At 40.1% G+C, this 19,614-nt stretch overlaps 1 protein-coding gene across 3 annotated transcripts in view; it reads left to right on the top strand.

The window, feature by feature from the left end:
• Positions 1 to 19,614, top strand: part of ppp2r3a (protein phosphatase 2, regulatory subunit B'', alpha) — a 303,231-nt gene that overhangs the window by 227,038 nt on the left and 56,579 nt on the right. For 2 of the 3 annotated variants that reach the window (XM_048604830.1, XM_048604829.1), the window contains one exon: positions 14,943 to 15,194. In XM_048604830.1, the coding sequence (XP_048460787.1) occupies positions 14,943 to 15,194 (252 nt within the window). Of the gene's footprint in view, positions 1 to 12,126; positions 12,418 to 14,942; positions 15,195 to 19,614 lie in introns of those variants that run through there. The other variant, XM_048604831.1, reaches the window with a different exon arrangement.

Here is a 19,614-nt window from a genome sequence, read left to right as displayed (position 1 = left end):
TCCTCATAACCCTCTATTTCCCATGGCTAATCCACCTAGCCTGAACACCACGGACAATTTAGCGTGGCCAATCCACATAACCTGCACATATTTGGATTGTGGGAGGAAAACAGAGCACCCAAGAAAACCCACGCAGACACAGGGAGAATCGAACCCAGATCCTTGGTGCTGTGAGGCCGCAGTGCTAACCACTGCACCACCGTGCCACCCCATATCAGACACTGTCATACACTGATACATTCATACACAGCCACACACACGTTACCTTAACTGATTTTTCACCTCACCTGTAACTACTGCATGAAACATCGAAGACAATTGCAGTCCTCCATAATGGTGAAGTTTAGCGGGAAGCCAGGAGATTGTGAACCCTTTAAAAATCAGCAGAACAGGCTAAAGGAGCAATAAGGCAGGGGGAAGGTGAAATATGAGGGTAAGGCAGCTAGTAATATAAAGAAATTGCAAGAGTTCTAGATACATAAAGGGTAAGAGACAGGCAAGAGTGGTAACTGGACCGCTGGAGAATGAGGCTGGTGAAATAGTGATGGGGAATAAAAAAAAATGAGGGAGAAACTGAATCAGTATATCGCATCAGTATTCATGGTGAAAGACACTAGTAATATGCCAGAATTTCAAGAGACTCCAGAGGCAGAGGTAAGTGTAGTGGCCAACACCAAGGAGAAGTTGCTAGGGAAGCTGAAAGGTCTGAAGGTGGATAAATCACCTGGACTGGATGGACTATACTCCAGGATTTTGAAGGAGATAGCTGAGGAGATTGTAGAAGCATTGGTGGTGATCTTTCAGGAGTCACTCCAGTCAAGGACGATCCCAGAGGACTGGAAAACAGCAAATGTAACATCCCTGTTTAAGAAGGGAAGGAGACAGAAGATAGGAATTTATAGGCCAGTTAGGCTGACCTCAATTGTTGGTAAGATTTTAGAGACCTTTGTTAAGGAGGAGATTGTGGAGTACTTGGAAGTGCATGGTAAAATGGGACTGAGTCATCTCAGCTTCATCAAGGGGGAGGTCATGCCTGACAAATCTGTTAGAATTCTTTTGAGGATGTAATGAGCAAGTTAGACAAAGGAGAGCCAGTGAACATTATCTACTTTGATTTCCAGAAGGCCTTTGACAAGGTGCTTTATGGGAGGCTGCTAAATAAGATAAGTGCCCATGGTATTAGGGGCAAGACATTTGCATGGATAGAGGATTGGCTGACTGGTAGCAGGCAGAGAGTGGGGATGAAAGGGGCACTTTCGAATGAAAGCCAGTGACTCCTGGAGTTCTGCAGGAGTCAGTGTTGGGATGTATTGCTGACGCTGTATAAAGCTCTGGTCGGACTGCATTTGGAATATTGTGAGCAGTTTTGTGCCCCTATTCAAGGAAGGATGTGTTGGCTCCTACCTAAGGAAGGATGAGTTGGCTCCTATCTAAGGAAGAATGTGCTGGCCTTGGTTGGGGTCCGGGGGAGGTTTACAAGAATGATCCCGGAGTAGAAGGGCTTGTCATATGAGGACCAGTTGAGGACTCTGGCTCTGTACTCAATGGAGTTTAGAAGGATGAAGGGGATATCATTGAAATTTACAGAATACTGAGAGGTCTAGAGAGACTGGATATGGAGAAGATGTTTCCACTAGTAGGAAAGACTAGGATCCGAGAGCACAGCCTTAGAGTGAAGGCATGACCCATTAGAATGGAGATGAGGAATTTCTTCAGCCAGAGGGTGGTGAATCTATGGAACTCATTGCCACAGAATGCTTGGAAGCCAAGTCACTGAGTGCATTTAAGACAGCGATGGACTGGTTTTTGGATTAGTGAAGGGGATCAAAGCTTACGGGAGAAGGCAGGAGAATGGAATTGAGAAATATATCAGCCATGATCGAATGGCAGAGTTGACCTAACAGGCTGAATGGCCCAATTCTGCTCCTGTATCTAAGGTCTTGTGGTGTACGTTGAATGCAGCTGATGCCATACAGACCAATGATCAAACCTTCCATTCTGTATGACTTAATTAGGTTAAGTACCATGTCATTTTCTATATAGCTGCATCACAAGTGATGTTATGTTCAGAGACAGAAGTTTTAAATTATGTTTAATCTGTTACCTATTCCCTTATGCAAGTCACAGGTCCATGCAGGTTTGCTAATTATTTAAGGAAGTACATTCAGAGATCTGAGTCCCAGGAACTGGCTCATGGACAAACAGGGCTGAAAGCAACAGGCTCTAACAATGATTGTCATCAAATATGACATTGAAACAGTGCTCGTAAACATTAATAAGTGAACATATTTACACAGCTGGATAAAATTAATTAATTTATTTCAACAAAAGCATAATCCTGTTTATTTATAAATGCATTAATGGCTATGATAAATTAGCAGATAATTTTCGTACAACCAGGTTCAGTATCAATGCAGTACACTGTGATCTGTATATTCTCATCCACTTCTACCTGAATGACAAATTAAGTATTTACTAACTTTTAGTTACTTCTCATTCATTAAAAACCAAATTCCTCTTGTTAATTTACAACCTGTTTATTCTCAGCGTGTAATCGTAAGTGTTAAATGATGGTTGACTTAAATGGAAAATTATTGGAATGCTTTCCAAGTGTTCTTTGGAACACATTGGTCAATGATACAATTCAAATTGAAATATGATCATAACACTGCAAAACATGATTGCAATCCTTGCATAGATCAACAATATGATAAAGTTACACTGACCTCTTCTAGATTCCTCCTTTCCCTAAATGGTAAAAATTAGCTTATGAACTCAACAACATGTGAAGAAACAAGGTGACTCCTGGAAGGAGTTACTGAACCTGACCATGGAACAGAGCAAGATTATGTCAAGGGATACTGTAAAACATTTTTAAACTCCCTTGTGATTTAATTCTGCTCACTATAACGACTTTGATACTGATTGGCACAATTATTACTCAGAGTTAATTCCCTATAAAACAGACCTTGCTGGATTATTATGGAGGGTGGAAGTACATTCAATGAATTCTGTCATCATAGTGATCATTCACCTGAGGAGGTTTTATTGGAAACAGCAGCATCACTTAACCACCCTACCCTGCCCGAGGGGAATTTGAGTTGTATTAGCCCTGATCATATACCAGTGATCTCAGCTGCAGATAGCAACTAGTACAACACAATAATTGGATGAGAGAGAGATAATAATACATGCTGTAAATAAATAATCCTTTATATAAAGTTAAGGATTAAAGATACATAGCAAGCTCAACTTTGAAGTGAGAACAGCTTCAGATTCTATTTCAGATAGAGAGTTTCGTTTGTACAACCATGGCACCCCATTATACCCTGTGCATCTGAAAGCACTCTTGGATCAGACACAGTTTTATTACAGCTCTTTAAAGTGGTTTGAGCAATACCAATGGAGACAAGTGTTTTCTCATTCACAGCCATGGGGGTATGGTATAGATACTATGGTAATAGTGCATTGATTGGGAAAATCAAAAAGAGCTATTTGAATTCTAGGTTGAAGAACTGCAGACTGCAGTCAAAAAAAGAAAAGAATACGGAACGATGAAAAGCAGCGAAATGGTTCTGCCACAAATGTTATTACTATCAGTGATCATAGTAACAGCAGTAAGCATATGACCCAGACTAATCGCAAGACTGCTATTTTATAACATTGTAAATAGTTAGTGGTGTTAATAAACTTCAAGATATCTGCCTCAACAAGTCTTCATGTATATATGTTACAAGGGCTAAGGCAAAATGAATGCTGAAATCATGTGAAACTGGCAATAATGTTATACCCAAGAAAACATATAATGATGGAAGTTAATAGTGACAGCTAGTTAGTGGCAGCTGTTTGGTTCAAAAAGCTGAAAGCAGCTGTGACCACAAACCTGTATCTACTGAAGTTGTCCCAAACTTTAAGCTGGTCTTCTAAAAGCTGGGGAATTTTGTCAGGATCTTTGAAATTCCTGAGGAATTACTTTTAAATCCTTCATTACTCAAAGCAATTAAGAATTTGACTACCTGCTTTTCCCCTTATTAGGTATTTGTTGATGCATGACATAAATATTTCTTTTATATAACTGGAACTTTGACAGGATTTCAATGAAGGGAAAAGTAGGGAGTCAAACTGCAAAATGCTACTGTGTTGTGTCCAGACTAGATCACAGGTAGTTGTTATGAGCAATGATCAAGCCCTGCAAACAAATAAATGACATATCTGAACTGCATATAATCAACCAACAATCAAAAAGGATGAAGACTCAGATACTGAAAACGTAATATTAGTTCCAGATGTCAGCCACACAATTATAGTAAATGACACACGTCCATCTGTGATGACAGACAGCACACTGCAGAGTCAAGTCATGATACATTGGATGAAGATTAGAATTGTTTGTGTCATACATCCACCAAAGTGTTAGCTTCATGTGTAAAGGTAATGAATCTGTATGTATCCTTATAGCTGTTTATCGGCCAAGGGTTCCATTCTTTAATGGGAAAGTGGGGAGGTTATATTTTTACATAGATTTCAAACCAGACAGGTATCTTCAAGACAGTTAATTGACATCACAACGTTTGGCCTTCCAGTATAAGGTACCTGCCTCCCCTTCAGAATCAATATTTTTGTTGTAGCAGTAATCACAATAACAGTAACCAGCATAGAACCCAAACTATGTGTAAGTCTGAGATAGCAATGAAATGTAAATAGTTAGTGTGGTTAATAAACTTGAAGACATCTGTCTCAACAAGAACACAGTCTTTGTGATATTTGTTAATGATATGTAACAAATAGGGAAGGCTCATACTATATCATATTGCAGTCGTGCAGTCCAAGAAATCAGGTCAGCCCTGTCATGACAAGAATAGCAAGTGGTTTAATCCAGGATGTCTACTGCCCTGTTATTTTGCATTAATTTGGATTTTTACAGACATTTTTGAACTGTGCAGGAGAATGAGTGAGTTATATGGAATTAATGGAGAATATTGTTCATTATAGAGGTCTCTTCATTCAGCATTGTGTAATGTGAGTTAATTTTCTTCTTAAAAATCATGGACATTTCAGTCCAGTAAAAAGCTGTAGAGCAACATATTAGAAGAATTAAATGGACAATAAGAGCTGAATGATCCTGCTTCTTTCCAAAGTGTCTTTCTATTTAAATTTCTGTTCAAACATAGCAAGTGAAAGAAGCCAGGCTCTTAGTGATACTATTGTATATTACTGTGCCAGTGGGAGGACAGCTCCAGTTCCGTGGCTGATCAGAGACAGTACTGCACAGCACGGAAGGTTAAAGAGAAAAGTTTCAATGGTTTTTCAAGTTAATAAACAGCAGTTCAGAAGTAAATCTCATTTAGAAAAGATAAGGAAAAATCAATGAACCACATCTCCAAAACTGTAAACTAATTTAAGTCCATAGAGATTTTTTAACAATGAAAAAAAAAACTTTAGAATCAATGATAAGTTAAGTTGTGACCATATCACTCACAGGTGCCGTACGCAATAAGTTTGTTAGGGTCTCTTGTGGCACAGTGGCACTTCTGAGCCAGAAAACTTAGGTTCAAATCCTGGTTGCTCCAGAAATGCATCATAACATCTCTGAACATGTTGATTAGAAAATATCTGGAGGGTTCTTCTCATAGCACACTGGTGGTGATCCTAACACTGAATTAGGAGACCTGAGTTCAAGTCCCACCTTCTCCAGAAGTGTGTAGTACCATCTCTAAACAGATTGATTAGAAAATATCCAATCCAAGTTTGATTGCAGTTTGTGATCAGTGTTGAGTTATTTATTATCAATCACGTTAAATCATGCAGTAGATGTAAAGATGGCTGAGTAGATTTAGCTTGTATTCAAAACTATTGCTTACAAACGTTTGAGCAACCACACGAAGATACTCATGTAAGTGTTATCTCTCAATATGGACCTTAAATTGATACTCTTCTGACTGGATGCACTTTGGCACCCAAATGTATTTTTATCTTGTAAATGTATATACTTTTAAAGCTTTCTGTTTATTAAAAGAAAATTAAACTCACAGCATAGCATTCTCACATTCTGATCTGTGTTTTTCCTGTTGCATTCAGGTTTTTTTTCTGGTCTTTTCTTATAACTCTGCGTACAAATGCTTAGCATATCAAGTACAAGTGTAATGAGGGCAGGGAGGAATGTGGTTCATTCATGTCATACTGCTTTAAAACAACACCACACAGACTACACTGATTCCCTGGAGCAAGCAGCATACACAGGCTACTACCTGCACAGTGTATGTGAGTTCTTTCAATGGTATCAATGGAAAAATCCTGCGAAACCCCGCTAATGAAATCACCTTTTCCCCAACATCTTCAATTCTTTCTCCCTTGTTTTTGAGAGCAGCCCTATGATTCTCTGGGATTATTGCAAACTTTTATTTCTGCTACAAACTGGTGAGGAGAGCTAGGATGGCTCCCTTCTTTTCCTACTCTTTGGCTACAACAGGACTTTTCAAAAGATATTTTTGCTAATTCAGTGGCTGTTTAACTGTTTGCATGCTATGACTGTAAAGGTCCCAGAGTCAAATTTCTTCCTAGATTTTCTTAAAAAGAAGATAGAATATTTATTGCAATTAACCTCAAGTCTAAATAAACCTCTCTGACTTTCACATACACATGCCCTCAAAGTTCGCGTGCGCACACACAACCGCACACACACACATGAAAGAAACATGCTCATGCAAGGAGAGTAAGAGGACAAATTAAGTAGGTTTGTTAGAATCTTGTAGATTGATGAACCTGGATTGTTCCAGGCAGTACTCAGTGTTCTCTCGGCATTGAGGCCTGTGTTTGAGAATGTTGATGGTCAATTTATCTTTTCTCCTAGAGACAGCAGCTGCTGGGTTTATTTTTAATAACTCTGCTTTTGGTGTGTGGATGGTCAAATAGCAAACAGGGTTTGAGGACATCTGTTCTCTGGATCTTTTGTTCTGATTTGTGTTCTGAGGAAATCAACTTCTTAAACAAAAAAGTGGGTTAGCTGGCTCATCACATGATCCACACTCCCCAACTGACCAGTCACCCAAATATAACTATGGTTAGTGAATTCCAAGTCCGTGGTTTCAATTTGATAAGGTTATAGCTGAGTGAATTCTTTCTTGGCAAGAGTTCATTTCCGGAGGTGCTTTTATTTAAGACACAGTCACCACCCAGGTGAAAACACCAGGTGATTAGATGTTCTTTGAAGAGTTAGGAGATGACCCAATTCCTTTTAAAGTAATTCTTTTTTCTGGAACTTTCTAGTCAAATTGATTCCACTTAATGTCTTTGAAATGTGTAAGGTACGATCATGAGAATGTTGAGCCATCTCAGAAACTGCTATTTTAAGTGACCAGAATGGAGCTTCAATCTTGTAAAACTCAATCAGAGGGTTTCAGCCAATTAATATATAAAGGCATTTTTGACAAAAAGCATGGCTTTATAACAGTACATATAGGAATTTGTTATCTGAAATATGTACTGTTTATTGTCACAAAGCCTCCCTGTTAATCTCTCTACAGCTGCTTGCTATTTTTAGTCAGTGTAGTACTGTATTTGCTCCAACTGCTATTTCTGTTTTCTTTCTTTTTGGGTTTTCCAATGTGATATTTTTCTCCTCTGACATTTCAATTGCTTTGATTTAGTGCCGCCTTTTCTGTACTTCCTATCTTGTTTATTTCAGATCCCACACCGGGCACCCCCCGCCATTCTCCATTTAATTTATTTTGTTTTCTGCATGATGAAATAATTCTACAGCTTGTGACATAGAAGTAAGAAAAAACCTTTCAGCCCCACAATTGTGCTCCACCATTCAATTAGATCAAGGCAGATCTCTGCCTGCTCTTTATTTCCTGCCTTACTCCTTTAGTTAAATATACCTATTGATTGATTGCCGTTTTCTACCAAACATTGTTGAAGATTAATTTTCTGAGCTTGGTCATATTAATAGGATGTGCTGCTCAGCAAAGTATAGGCAGTCCTCTGCAGGAAAGGATGCAAAATTGGGTGGAAAATAACTATCTCGCAGTCCAAACCAGTGGCTTAATCCTAAATAATTTCTTTCACCAAGACAAGATGGTAGATGTTATTTCTCTGCGTGAAGCCACTCAAAAATTTCATCTCTTGAAAGCTGCAGCATCTAACCTGTATCTTAGACAAAGAACATTTTGAATCTTCATTCCTAAAAGTTTCACTACTTTTTCTTCAAAGGTTTTGAATTTCAAATTGTGGTGAAAAGTGTGTAATCTAAACAAATATTATGATACATGAAGTTTTGGAATTTGGATAGATCGCATTGTAAGTGGTTGAATGTCTTGCCAGATGCCAAGTTGGCATGCCTTGGCAAGTGGGATGTGGTTTAGACCTGGAGAAGACATGGTGGGAGGAAAAGGTGAGTGGTTAAGACCTTGTAGGGAATACTCTAAATCAGTGCAGTTAAGGAGGGAAACCTGTCAGGATAGTGACTCGGCAAGGGCATTTACTGCCACTGCTTAACCCAACTCTCGGCCCGTGACTGGGAAAATTGTAATGAGGACAACAGCATGTTGGTCACTGGCAAGCAGGTTACACACTGGATTTTAGGTACCTTCACCACCTTGAAACCTGCCAGTGGGAGGAGTGTTAAAATCCAGCTCTGGGTATGTTACAATAAGATATAACATTTGAAATATACAGCACTTCTAATTGTATTTCAAACATTGAACTTTTTTGTCCAAATTCGAAGCAATGACTGTGATAGAGAACCTAAAAGAATTTGCATTGAATGGCAAGGTGTGGATCTATGCCTGTCTTTGACTCAGTTCCCAATAACAGCAAAAATGTTTGATGGCTCCTCATTTTGAATGGAGGTTGTTTGAGTTGAACACATGCAGCTGAGGAAGGACATGAGCTACTATTGCCTGTTCCTGTTCACTTCCTGTTTCTCACCCAGTAAACAGATGATCAAAATCCCTGGAATGGCAATTGCTGAATTCATTCTTGCTGCAGTAGGACTGAATGACATATGATGTGGTGCAATAATGACTTCTAGTACTGATGGAACCTGCAGAGGGCCCTTGGGTTTACTAGTAAAAAGACAGGATGTTATATGCTACCAGGGAAAATGAATGCATGTGCGGAATGAAACAAAAATAAGATATAGATGTCTTGTCCCTGGGTCTCAAGAAAGTATCCCCCTCATCTATTTAATAGACATTTGGGTCCCATGAGGCTACTTGAAAATACCCAAATGGTTTAGAAATGGGAAGCTGTCCTCCAGTTTATGTTTACTGTCTTATTATACACTTGCTGGTAATGCATGTGGGGAATGAGGATCAAGATGTTAGAGGAGCACTGATAAAATGAGGATCAAGTTCCCACTCTACAGCCTAACATTTGTACTAGTAAATGAACATGCATTATGCAGATAGTGTTCAAGATTGATTTATGGGCTTCACTTTCAAAGGAAGAATTGTGACAGTACAAATCTGCATGGCATTCTTAATGGAGTACAGGCTTGTATGTGAAACTTGGAGAGAGGAGACAATATTCTTTATTCAAGGAACAGGAAAAAGCCCTGCCATGCTAAATATGCCCATCTATTGGATCTAGTGCAGTGCAATGCTGGCCAGTTCTATTTTGGCAGCCTACACCATGTTGTTAAACCTCTTCATCGTCTGCTCCAATGTTGTTTGGCTATCAGAGAGAGAATTAATTCTGTCCACCACCAATCAGGCTGGATAGAACTCCTGCTTGGGAGACTGCCCGAGCTTCCCAAAACAAAATAACTCCTTTCGTCTACTTCTTTCATAAGCATGTCACAAGCAGTATCACAGATTAACATGCTGTACACCCTAAACTGATGACAGCTCACTGTTATCCTGAACCAAGAAGCACCTTTTAAACAGGAGTTAGACTAACAACTACATGTTATTTCTTCTTCTGTTCTCCTCTCCCACCTCTTGCAATTCGATATTCAAAGCAGAAATTAGCTAGGCTTCATTGGTTTGAATTTATGAATTTTAGTGCCGAGACAAGAGAATTCTTCCTGTGGTATGTTCCTTCACAATTAGCTATTTTCCACAGAGGAAAATGCACATTTGCTCTACAATACTGTCAGAAATGATGAAGTCAACTAATTAATAAATAACAGACAATGGGCAGCAATCTTGCTAACATTTGGATAATGGGCAAAAATCCCACACTTCCAGTTTTTTTAAAATAAAGGTTGTTAGGCTTAGAACTCAGTTGGGGAATTGAGGGTTACAGAGAGAGGGCAGGAAATTGGATGTGAGGAATGTCGGATCAGCCATGAAGAGTATGTCCTGGAAGAACCAGCAAAGGTGGAGGCTGCACAATCATTATCATTATAAATATATTAAATACATGTTGAATTCAACATGTTTAAGTTGAAGAACCGTGTTAACATTTTGGTATTTCTCTGTCAAATGGAAAGAAGTAATTTCCATTTATGTGTGCCTTTCACAACCTCACGGTATCCCGAACCATTTTCCAGACAATGAAAAACATTTGAAGAGTAGTCACTGTTGCAATTTATGACCGATAGCAGCCAATTTTGAGCATAGCTAGGCCCCACACATAACACTAACCAACAGTAATGTTGAATGAGATGTAAATGTTGGCAAAGGCAGTTCGAAGAACTCTTCTGCTATTCTTTGAGATTGTGTTTTCAGTTCCTTTAAATTCCTGAGAAGGCAAAAGAACCTTGATTTAAGGCCTCATCTGGAAGATCGATAAGAGCATTATAAGTTGCAACCGGCAGAAACAGGGTTAAGATCTCCCTGATTTATTATACCATAAGCTCTGCCACTGGGACCAAATGTGGGATCAGAGACCAAGAAAGAAAATGATGGGACAGCGGAGTATAAGTATTTTACTGGTGATGGCTCATTAAGATACCTGTGCTAGGACTGCCAACTCAACGTTTGGCAGAGCAGCAGCACCATTAATGTCGGTGGCCGCTCCTGAGACTGCAAGGGACAGGAAAGGGCAGGTATCCCTGAAAGGCCACTCCGGAGCCAGACAGACTGTCCCTGGCACATTGAGGGGTGAGTCCCACTGTCGGAGCCACAGGGTAACCCCTTCTGTTGATATCCCCTCTGTAGACCACTACACAGCATTAAAGGGAGGCTTGTCCCCAGCAACCTGCTAGGAGACCACCACAGTGTACCTGGTGGTCTCCCTCGGCAGGAGGCCATGCCAGCAGCTGTATGAAATGACCATTAAGAGGCCAGTTCATCTGATTATTTGACCATACACTTCTGGTTAATGGGCAGCTGCCATTCACACCTTTTGTAATCTGCCACAGTACACAAACGTCTCAGACTTACCATCCGGCACATTTTGTTGTGATTTTTCCAGCTCTCATGTATCCTATCCCATCTCCAAGGGGCCAGTGAATTTCCAAAGGGCCTAGAACGGACAGATCAAAACCTCATTTGCACAGTTCAGAAATGAAGACATGTACTTTAAATTTGTTCATCAAACCATGAAATTGAAGGGGGAAAGGGTAACTTCAGTTTCGTTTTGAGCAAAGGGAAACATTGTTTAGGGGCACTTGAAAAGTTGTCTTTTAAATGTTTTGAAAATCTTACCACAAAATTGGTTTAAAAAATCCAGAAAAAAATTACCACTCGCATGCTAACGATTTACAATTAAATGTTTTAATGGTTGCAGAGAAATGCGGATCGTTTAAAATATCCCATTTCAAACATGTAACCATTTATATATGGTCTCATATGCACATGTTAGACAGCTATAGTCTCAGATCAAGACTCCATCAAAGGAGATGAGTTAAATTAAGCAATAGTGGTTAGACAAGCCAAGCTGGAGTTTTAAAAGGCTGCAGATTGTGGGAGGAAAGGCAGTCTGACCACAGTAATGTTAGAAGGATGCTAAAATGCCGGCTTGACACTTAGTATTTTTTTTCCCTGGTAAATGTTGCCACGTGTTTAATTCCAATTCTTTTTTGTAGTTGCACACTTCTAGATGTAGATAAGTTTATTTCAGTGCAGGCATCTTTGTGGTACACTGGGGTCCTGAGAGAAAAGGGAGGGGGGTATCAGCTTCTTTGTTCACTCTTTCCTAGGCAATGAATGGAGCAGTGAGTAATGTGCTGAGAGATAGACAGCGCTTAGTCGTAATGCTTGTGGAAACTGCAAACTCGAATCTCTCACAGCACAGTTACAGCCAGCTTTCGTCTTGTACCTGGTCCAGTGGCCCTGGTTTTAAATTTTTAACCCTTTGAGGACAACAGCAGCATTTTCTGCTCCCAGGATCTCACCAGGCTGCAACGTTGGCTGCTCACTTCAAGGATTGTCGATGGTTTCTATGCAGTTTTCTACTTATTCTTCACGATGTCTGTCATTCAGAATTTACAGAAAGTAATTTCTGCAGATGCTATACGAAAGAAAAAAGGTGCGTGACTGTATTTTAAAGCTCTCAAAGGGTTAAAGTCTGAAGAGAATCTATGGACTTTATTGTGCTATCTTTTACTCAGTGGGCACTGATTTATGGTGCCCGGATAAGTTAAATTCCTTTATTATATGGGGTCTTGGGACTCCTTACTATGGATATGGGAGTGACTTTTCACCCTTTTATTGTTACACTCATCAGTTTCTAATGATGAATGAGCAGAATCCTTTCCTTTAACTAATGTAGGACTACCCAAAAGTGGGTGGGGGGTGCTTGTGAATGTTCATGACAGGGAGTGTATCGCATTCTTCTGTGAAAATCTAAGATCAGCAGCTTTGTTCCTAGTAAAGTACAGTATCGTATGTTATCCTGGGTAAGTGCCTCTCCTGACTGCCCAGCCAACCTGGATACAATCTGATGTTGGGTCCACAGTTCCTTCTGAACACTGGCTTGCAGCGCAGGCTGAACTTACTGTAGTTGTGGCCGCCTCTCTCTAGGGTTTTCAGTGGCTTTATTTCTCACTTTCTGACAAACTCATGCAAGCACCGCACGTCCAAAACAGGAAAACGTGTCATTGCCAAAGCCGCTTCCGACGTCGGCAGCGTGTTGTCCCCGAGATCTTCAATCTTTGGAATGCTTTAACAGCATTCTCTGCTGTTCTGAGCTTCGGATCTACACCCAACTTCCTGCTAAATACTACAGCCATGGCTTAAGTGACAGTGTCTTAATTAGAAAGGTGCATGTCAAAACCTTTTTGGTAGAGAGGGAGAACAGCAATGACTCACTTTCACTGAAATGATATTAATACACAAGCGATGAAATGATTTGTAGTCACTTCATTTTCATTGTGAGTTTTGTCATGTTGCTGCATTATGCTTCTATATGAGACCAGTCATCGTCGGATTGTCACTGTGCTCATAGATTCCCTCAACTTGACGCTGCTGTGGATTTTTATCGGGGTCTTCTAAGCTGAGCTTTCATAAAATTGAGAGGCACTGCATAGCTTGGAGAACTCTGTGGGAGTGGAGTACAGTCAGGGGAATTCAGGACATTACTCCCGTTTTATGGTATTAGCAGCTTTGTATTGAGTATGGCAACTCACCAATATCTTCTCAAGGGCAATTAGGGATGGGAAATAAATGCTGGCCTAGCCCACATCCCACAGTGAATTAAAAAGAAACTAAAACTTTAGAAGCCCTGTCTGAACATCAGTGAATAGATCAGAGTGAATGTATACATGTGTAAGTGGAAGCGGAGGGATGAGGTGGGTAGGGCAGAAGGTGGGCAGGGAGGAAGGTGATTGGCTGAAGTGCGTGTGCTCCTGAGGTGGGGAGGAGGATGGAGTGCACCAACGAATGAGGTATGTTAGTAAATTGATGGGTGAGGTGAGTAAGTGACTGATGTTATAACAATGATGAGAAGGTCATTGCTGTCATCTTGTTACAATATAATGTCACTGGCTTGTGGTTAGGGTTGTGTACTGACACCAATCCTCTTTCCTGTGCTAATCTAAGGGGCAATTCAGCAATCTGTGGTAGAGAATAGACAACAAATAAATCTTAGCAGAAGAGACTTCTGTTTTTGAGAACAAAATGTTGTTCCAACTCAGTAACTGTACACAAGTTACATTAACTCTTGGGCATATTAACTATTACCAACCAGAGATAGTAAAGACCCATATGTCACTATCAGAAGATCGTGCAAGAGTGTAGAAGACCACTTCTGTAGATACAGTTTCCAGATGGTGTCATTATGACTGGTTATCTCTTCACGGTGAATGTTGAGAGAGTGTATACAAAGGATTCATGGGGCATGACCATCATGAAAGGAGGATAAGAGATATGAGGTGCATGATGAATTTCTGAGGGAGCATGGAGTGAACATTTGAGATATGGGGGCACGGGAGAGTAACGTGAGGCCTGACAAACATGGTTACAACTGAGTTGGTACCCCAATGATTGAAGGCAGTCCTTCTAGCCTTCTTGCCTTGCTCCCCAGTCTGTCTTCATTGTTGCTTGGGCTACCTCTATAGGCAATAGGCTGACCTCCATCCCACCACCTCTCTGCAGTGAAAATATGTCAGCCAAAGGCCTCCATTAATGGAAAGGAGTTCGTAGGGTCAGGAACGTTTGCAACTCTCCAAATCTCTTTCACAACCACCTGGCCTATACCTATTTTACTTTGAGCCAATAAAATTAACAAAAAGACTGCTCTGCAAGAGCCCACTCCTTCAGAGAGGCAGTACTTATAAATATTTGAACATATGTACAATGTGAATGGATGAAGTGTAATTCTAAATAAAACATTGTTATTCCTGCTAGATCAACTGCATTATGCTGTATGTTGTCCGTCAGTTTGGAAAGCCTCCTTGTCTATGTGACTTCATACCATATCATTGATACAGATTTCCATTAAACATGAAAGAAGCATACAAAATAATGTATGTACAATGTAAAACAATGCCTATTGGAACATTTGAAGAGAACAAGTACAGAGTTAATGTTGCGTGTTCTGTTTTGTTTTTGCAGGTCCAAAGCAATAAAGAAAAGAAACCTGGAACTCCACCCCCTGCTGTGACAAATATTGCTCCCAGTCCTCCCCCTTCAAACAAAGTTGTTGTCAGCACTCCTGTATCCATAAACATTCCACGCTTCTACTTCCCTAAGGGACTTCCAAGTGCTACCAACAACCACGACGAGACCATTGCCAAGGTTCAAACAGCCTTTGCTGAACTTGAGGATGAGAAAGCTGATATTTATGAAATGGGCAAAATCACAAAGGTGTGTGTGTGTGTGTGTTTTAATCAAAAATAATTCATTACAAGGAAAGCTTTTTTTTTCTGTTTAATTTAAATGTAGATTTTCCCTTGTATCCACTCCACTTAGAATTCTAAGAGTGATGTTATTGTTGTGGTTGTTTAGTTATTGGTCATGAATATCGTAAGAAATCTGACTCTACACACTGTCACTGGCCTCCACAGCAAAACATTGCCACTGGAGATGTTTAACTACTCTTTTGAAGGCCAATTTTTTTTTTTAACCAGATTGTGGGATCTTCCATCATTGGATTTCAGCTTGTCACCCTCCCCAGCCATACTTGCATGTGTCAAGAGGTCAATCATTTATCCCCGCCTACCCTGCAGGAAGCTGCATGCAGAGAGGTGATAATAGAGCTTCTGTACTGATTGGACCTTTTGATAATGGCCTACTTCTTATAGGGCAGACAGTGAATTTATTGTGAGAACTTTTATTTCATAAAATCCTATGTTGCTATATAGTGTCAAGTTTGACAAGTGGACATTTATGCTCACATTTGATACTGCGGTATATTTGTGCTGTAAGTTGCTGGAACCTCCATCCAAGGTCAGAATCGCACCTGTAATCTCATGAGTATCATGTCCAGTGGTTTATCCCTTTGGCCAATGATTTTTTAAAAAAAAGGTTACAGAAAGAAAGTGTGCCTAGATTTTGAACTCCAGTTTCTTGGAATGGGCCACAACAATCTGACCCAAATGGAAATGCTCCCAACTGATTCAATTCCATTAGTTTTCAATCATTGCATATAGTGATTGAAGTGCTTGCTCCTCAATCCTGTTTCAGCATATTTTCATGAAAGACAAAACAATATTAACTGCATGGTAACACTATAGTAGTACAAGTAAAGTAAAGATCTGAGTCAATTATAGGTGACCCTGAATTACCGCCCATAATTTAGCAGCCACTCACTGCTGGTGAGTGATGGGGTGACCCAATAACGCACTTTGACTGGAATAATCCCTTCCCTGAAGATGTCATGAGAGGTGACAAGGAAGGGAAACAATGGGAGGAGAAATAGTTTTCCCTTTCTTTACAGCTCCTCCTAGAATCACAAAATTTCTATGGCCCAAAAGGAGACCATTTCGTCCACCATGTCTGCACAAGTTCTCCAAATCAATGTTATGATGTATTTCCATTCTCCTATTTATTCACCAATACCATACACATTGTTTCCATTCAAATAATCATCTAATGTCCTCTCAAATGCCTCAAACGAACATGCCTGCACCACAACTCCAGATCGTGCATCCTAATCACTCGGTGAAGAGGTTTTTTTTCCTCGCGTTGCAATTGCTACTTTTGCAAACTATTTAAATGTGTACCCTCCCATTCCCAATCCTTTTATAGGTGAGAAGTTTCTCTTGATGTACACTGTCCACATCCCTCATGATTTTGAAAAGTTCTATCAAACCTCCACTTATCCTTCTCCTTTGCAAGGAGAACTGTCCTGACTTCTCCAATCCATCTTCATAACTGAAGTTTCTCATCACTGGAAACATTCTTGCAAACCTATCTGCGCTCTCTGCAATGGTTCACATGCTTCCTAATATTTGGTACCTAGAACTGTACACATGCTTCAGCTGAGGCCAATCTAGTGACTTAGACATGTTCAGCATGACCGCCTTGCTCTTGCATTCTGTGCCTCTATTAAGAAAGTCTAGGATACAGTATTCTTTCTTAATTGTTCTCTCCATCTGTCCTGCTACCTTTAATTATTTATGCAGACATACACCTAGGTCTGTTTTTAGAGTAGTGTACTTCACTCTATACCCACTCTCCACAATTAAAATGCATTGCCTGTCTAATGCATTAGCTCACATTGCTCTGCATTGATCTTTATTTACCACCATCTGCCCATTCCATCAGTATGACAATGTCCGTTTGAAGTTCTGTTCTGATCACCTCAGAGTTTACAATGCTTCGAAATTTTGTATCATTTGCCACCTTTGAAATTGTGTCCTGTGTACCAAGGTTTAGATTATAGATACATATCAGGAAAAGCAAGGTCCCACCACCAACCCCTGGGGTACTTCGCAACCAACCTTTCTTCATGGCCGAACAATATCCATTGACCGTTACTCTTTACTTCCCATCACTCGGGCAATTTTATACCTGCATTGCTGCTGACCTCTTTATATTGTAAGCTCCAACTTAGCTCACAACTCTGTTGTGCAACAGAGTATCAGACAACTTTTGGAAGTCCCATGTACATCATATCAACAGCATTACCCTCATCAACCCTATCCATTACCTCTTCAAAAAATACTCACGTTATGTCCACCTGACTATTAATTCTATCCTGAATTATTATTTCTCAAAGTTTCCCCACAATCAAAGTTATTGATTGCTCCCTCCACCTGTCCTGCTGCCTTTAACAACTTACAGACCGACTGGTCAGTAATTACTGAGCTTATCCTTGCAACATATTTGGAACAACTGTGCAATGTCTGCAATTCTCTAGTCCTTTGACGCTAGCCCTAAGTCTAAGGAAGGCTGAAAACCTATGGGCAGTGCCTTTGCGATTTTCATTCTTCCTTTCTTCAGTATTCGTGGATGCATTTTATTTGATTCTGGTGTTTTATCAACTTAAAATGCAGATCATCTATTCAGTTTCCATCCTTATCAGTTTTGAATTGTAGTGATTTGAATTTCCCCATCTCACCCTGGCCTGGGTAGCATCTGCTCCCTTTGAAAAGACAGGTGTGAATTTAATACCTCAGCCATGCTTCTTGCCTCCGTGTGTAAATCCCCTTTTTGGTCTCTACACCTCCTTTTACCAAACGTTTACTATTAATGTGCCTATTTTTGGGGTATACTTTTATATTAACTCCCAGTCTCTTTTCACAATCACTCTTTGCTTCTCCATTTTTTTTTCCCACCTTCCTGCTGATCCTTCTGTATTCAGGTTGCTTCTCAACTCTATTTGTCCTGACATCTGTTATATGCACATTTTTCCTCATTATCTTAATGTCTCTCTCCTTTATCGAGGAAGCGCTGGATTTGCTTGTCCTACCTTTTCCTTCTGAGGACTATACCTTTACCAAACCACCTCTTCTTTGAAGGTGGCCTATTGTTCAGCTAAAATCTTTCCCATAAAATCTTTGGTTCCAGTCTATCTGACCGAGCTCTGTTCTTGCCTCATTGAAATTAGTTCTCTTCCAGTTAATAATTTTTACTCTAACTTGCTCATTACTCTTTTCCACAATCAGTCTAAACCTTAGATACAATGATCACTGCCTGTTAAATGTTGTCTCACTGACACTTGATCTCCTTGGCCTACCTCATTCCCAAGAAACAGATTTTGTCCTGTGTCAGTAGGCTGAACACACGTTGCTGTAGAAAATACTCCTGAATACAGTTGAGGAATGCTTGCCTCTCTGCCTTTTGCACAACCTCTGCTGCAGTCTGCATTTGGATAATTAAAGTATCTATTATAATAGCACGATAATTTTGCATTTTCCTGCAACTGCCTTGCAGATTTGTTGCTCTACATCCTTCCCACTATTTGATGATCTATAAACTACACCAAGCAATGTATTTACACCTTTTCTGTTCCTTAGCTCTCACCAAATTGATTCTGTTCTTCAGTCCTTTGAGACATTCTCTTTCTCCAGCAGAGCAATGCTCTCTTTAACCAATACCAGCACCTCACACCCCCAATCCCAGCTTTCCTTCTTTTTCTATCTTTTCTGAACATCTTGTATTCAGGAATATTTAACACCCAGACCTGGTCCTCCTTGAGCTAGGTCTCTGCTATAGCCACAGTACTATAATTCCATATGATAAAATGCATCTGTAGCTCTCCAATCATATTTACTACACACTGCATTCACATTCATACACTGAAGTCCTGGTTTAGATTTCTCTTATATTGTAATGTTACATATATACTTACTCTTCTGTATTCTAATGCTGATGGTCACTCACTGAGTTTTATTTCAACCTGTTGCTCCTCGATATACTCCTGGCCCTCACACCATGCTGATGTAGCTACAATCCTCCCCAACAGCATTGGTAAAATGCCCTGCAAGGAATTCAGTCCTGACTTCGTTCAGGTGCAATCTGTCCAGCTCTTATTGGTGCCATCTCCTCCAGAGCCAGATAATGTCCTGAGAATCTAAAGTCCTTCCTACTTTTCAGCAGTGCATTTGTCTGTCCTCCTATTTCTGTATGCACAGAATCATAGAATCATACAGTTCAGAAGAAGCTATTCTGCCCATCCAGACTGTAATGCCAAAAGTGCTATTGCACATGGCACTGGGAGTATTTTACTGATGACCGCTTTCTGGTCCTGCTTGCTAATTTTCCACCTAACTGCCTGGATTGTAATAGCAGGACCATGTCTCCCTTCCTATATTGTTGGCACCAATGTAGACTACAGTCT

This window comes from Rhincodon typus, chromosome 13, assembly GCF_021869965.1.
Source record: "Rhincodon typus isolate 14 chromosome 13, sRhiTyp1.1, whole genome shotgun sequence".
Taxonomy (NCBI): domain Eukaryota; kingdom Metazoa; phylum Chordata; class Chondrichthyes; order Orectolobiformes; family Rhincodontidae; genus Rhincodon; species Rhincodon typus.
This window is presented reverse-complemented; position numbering and strand designations above follow the sequence as displayed.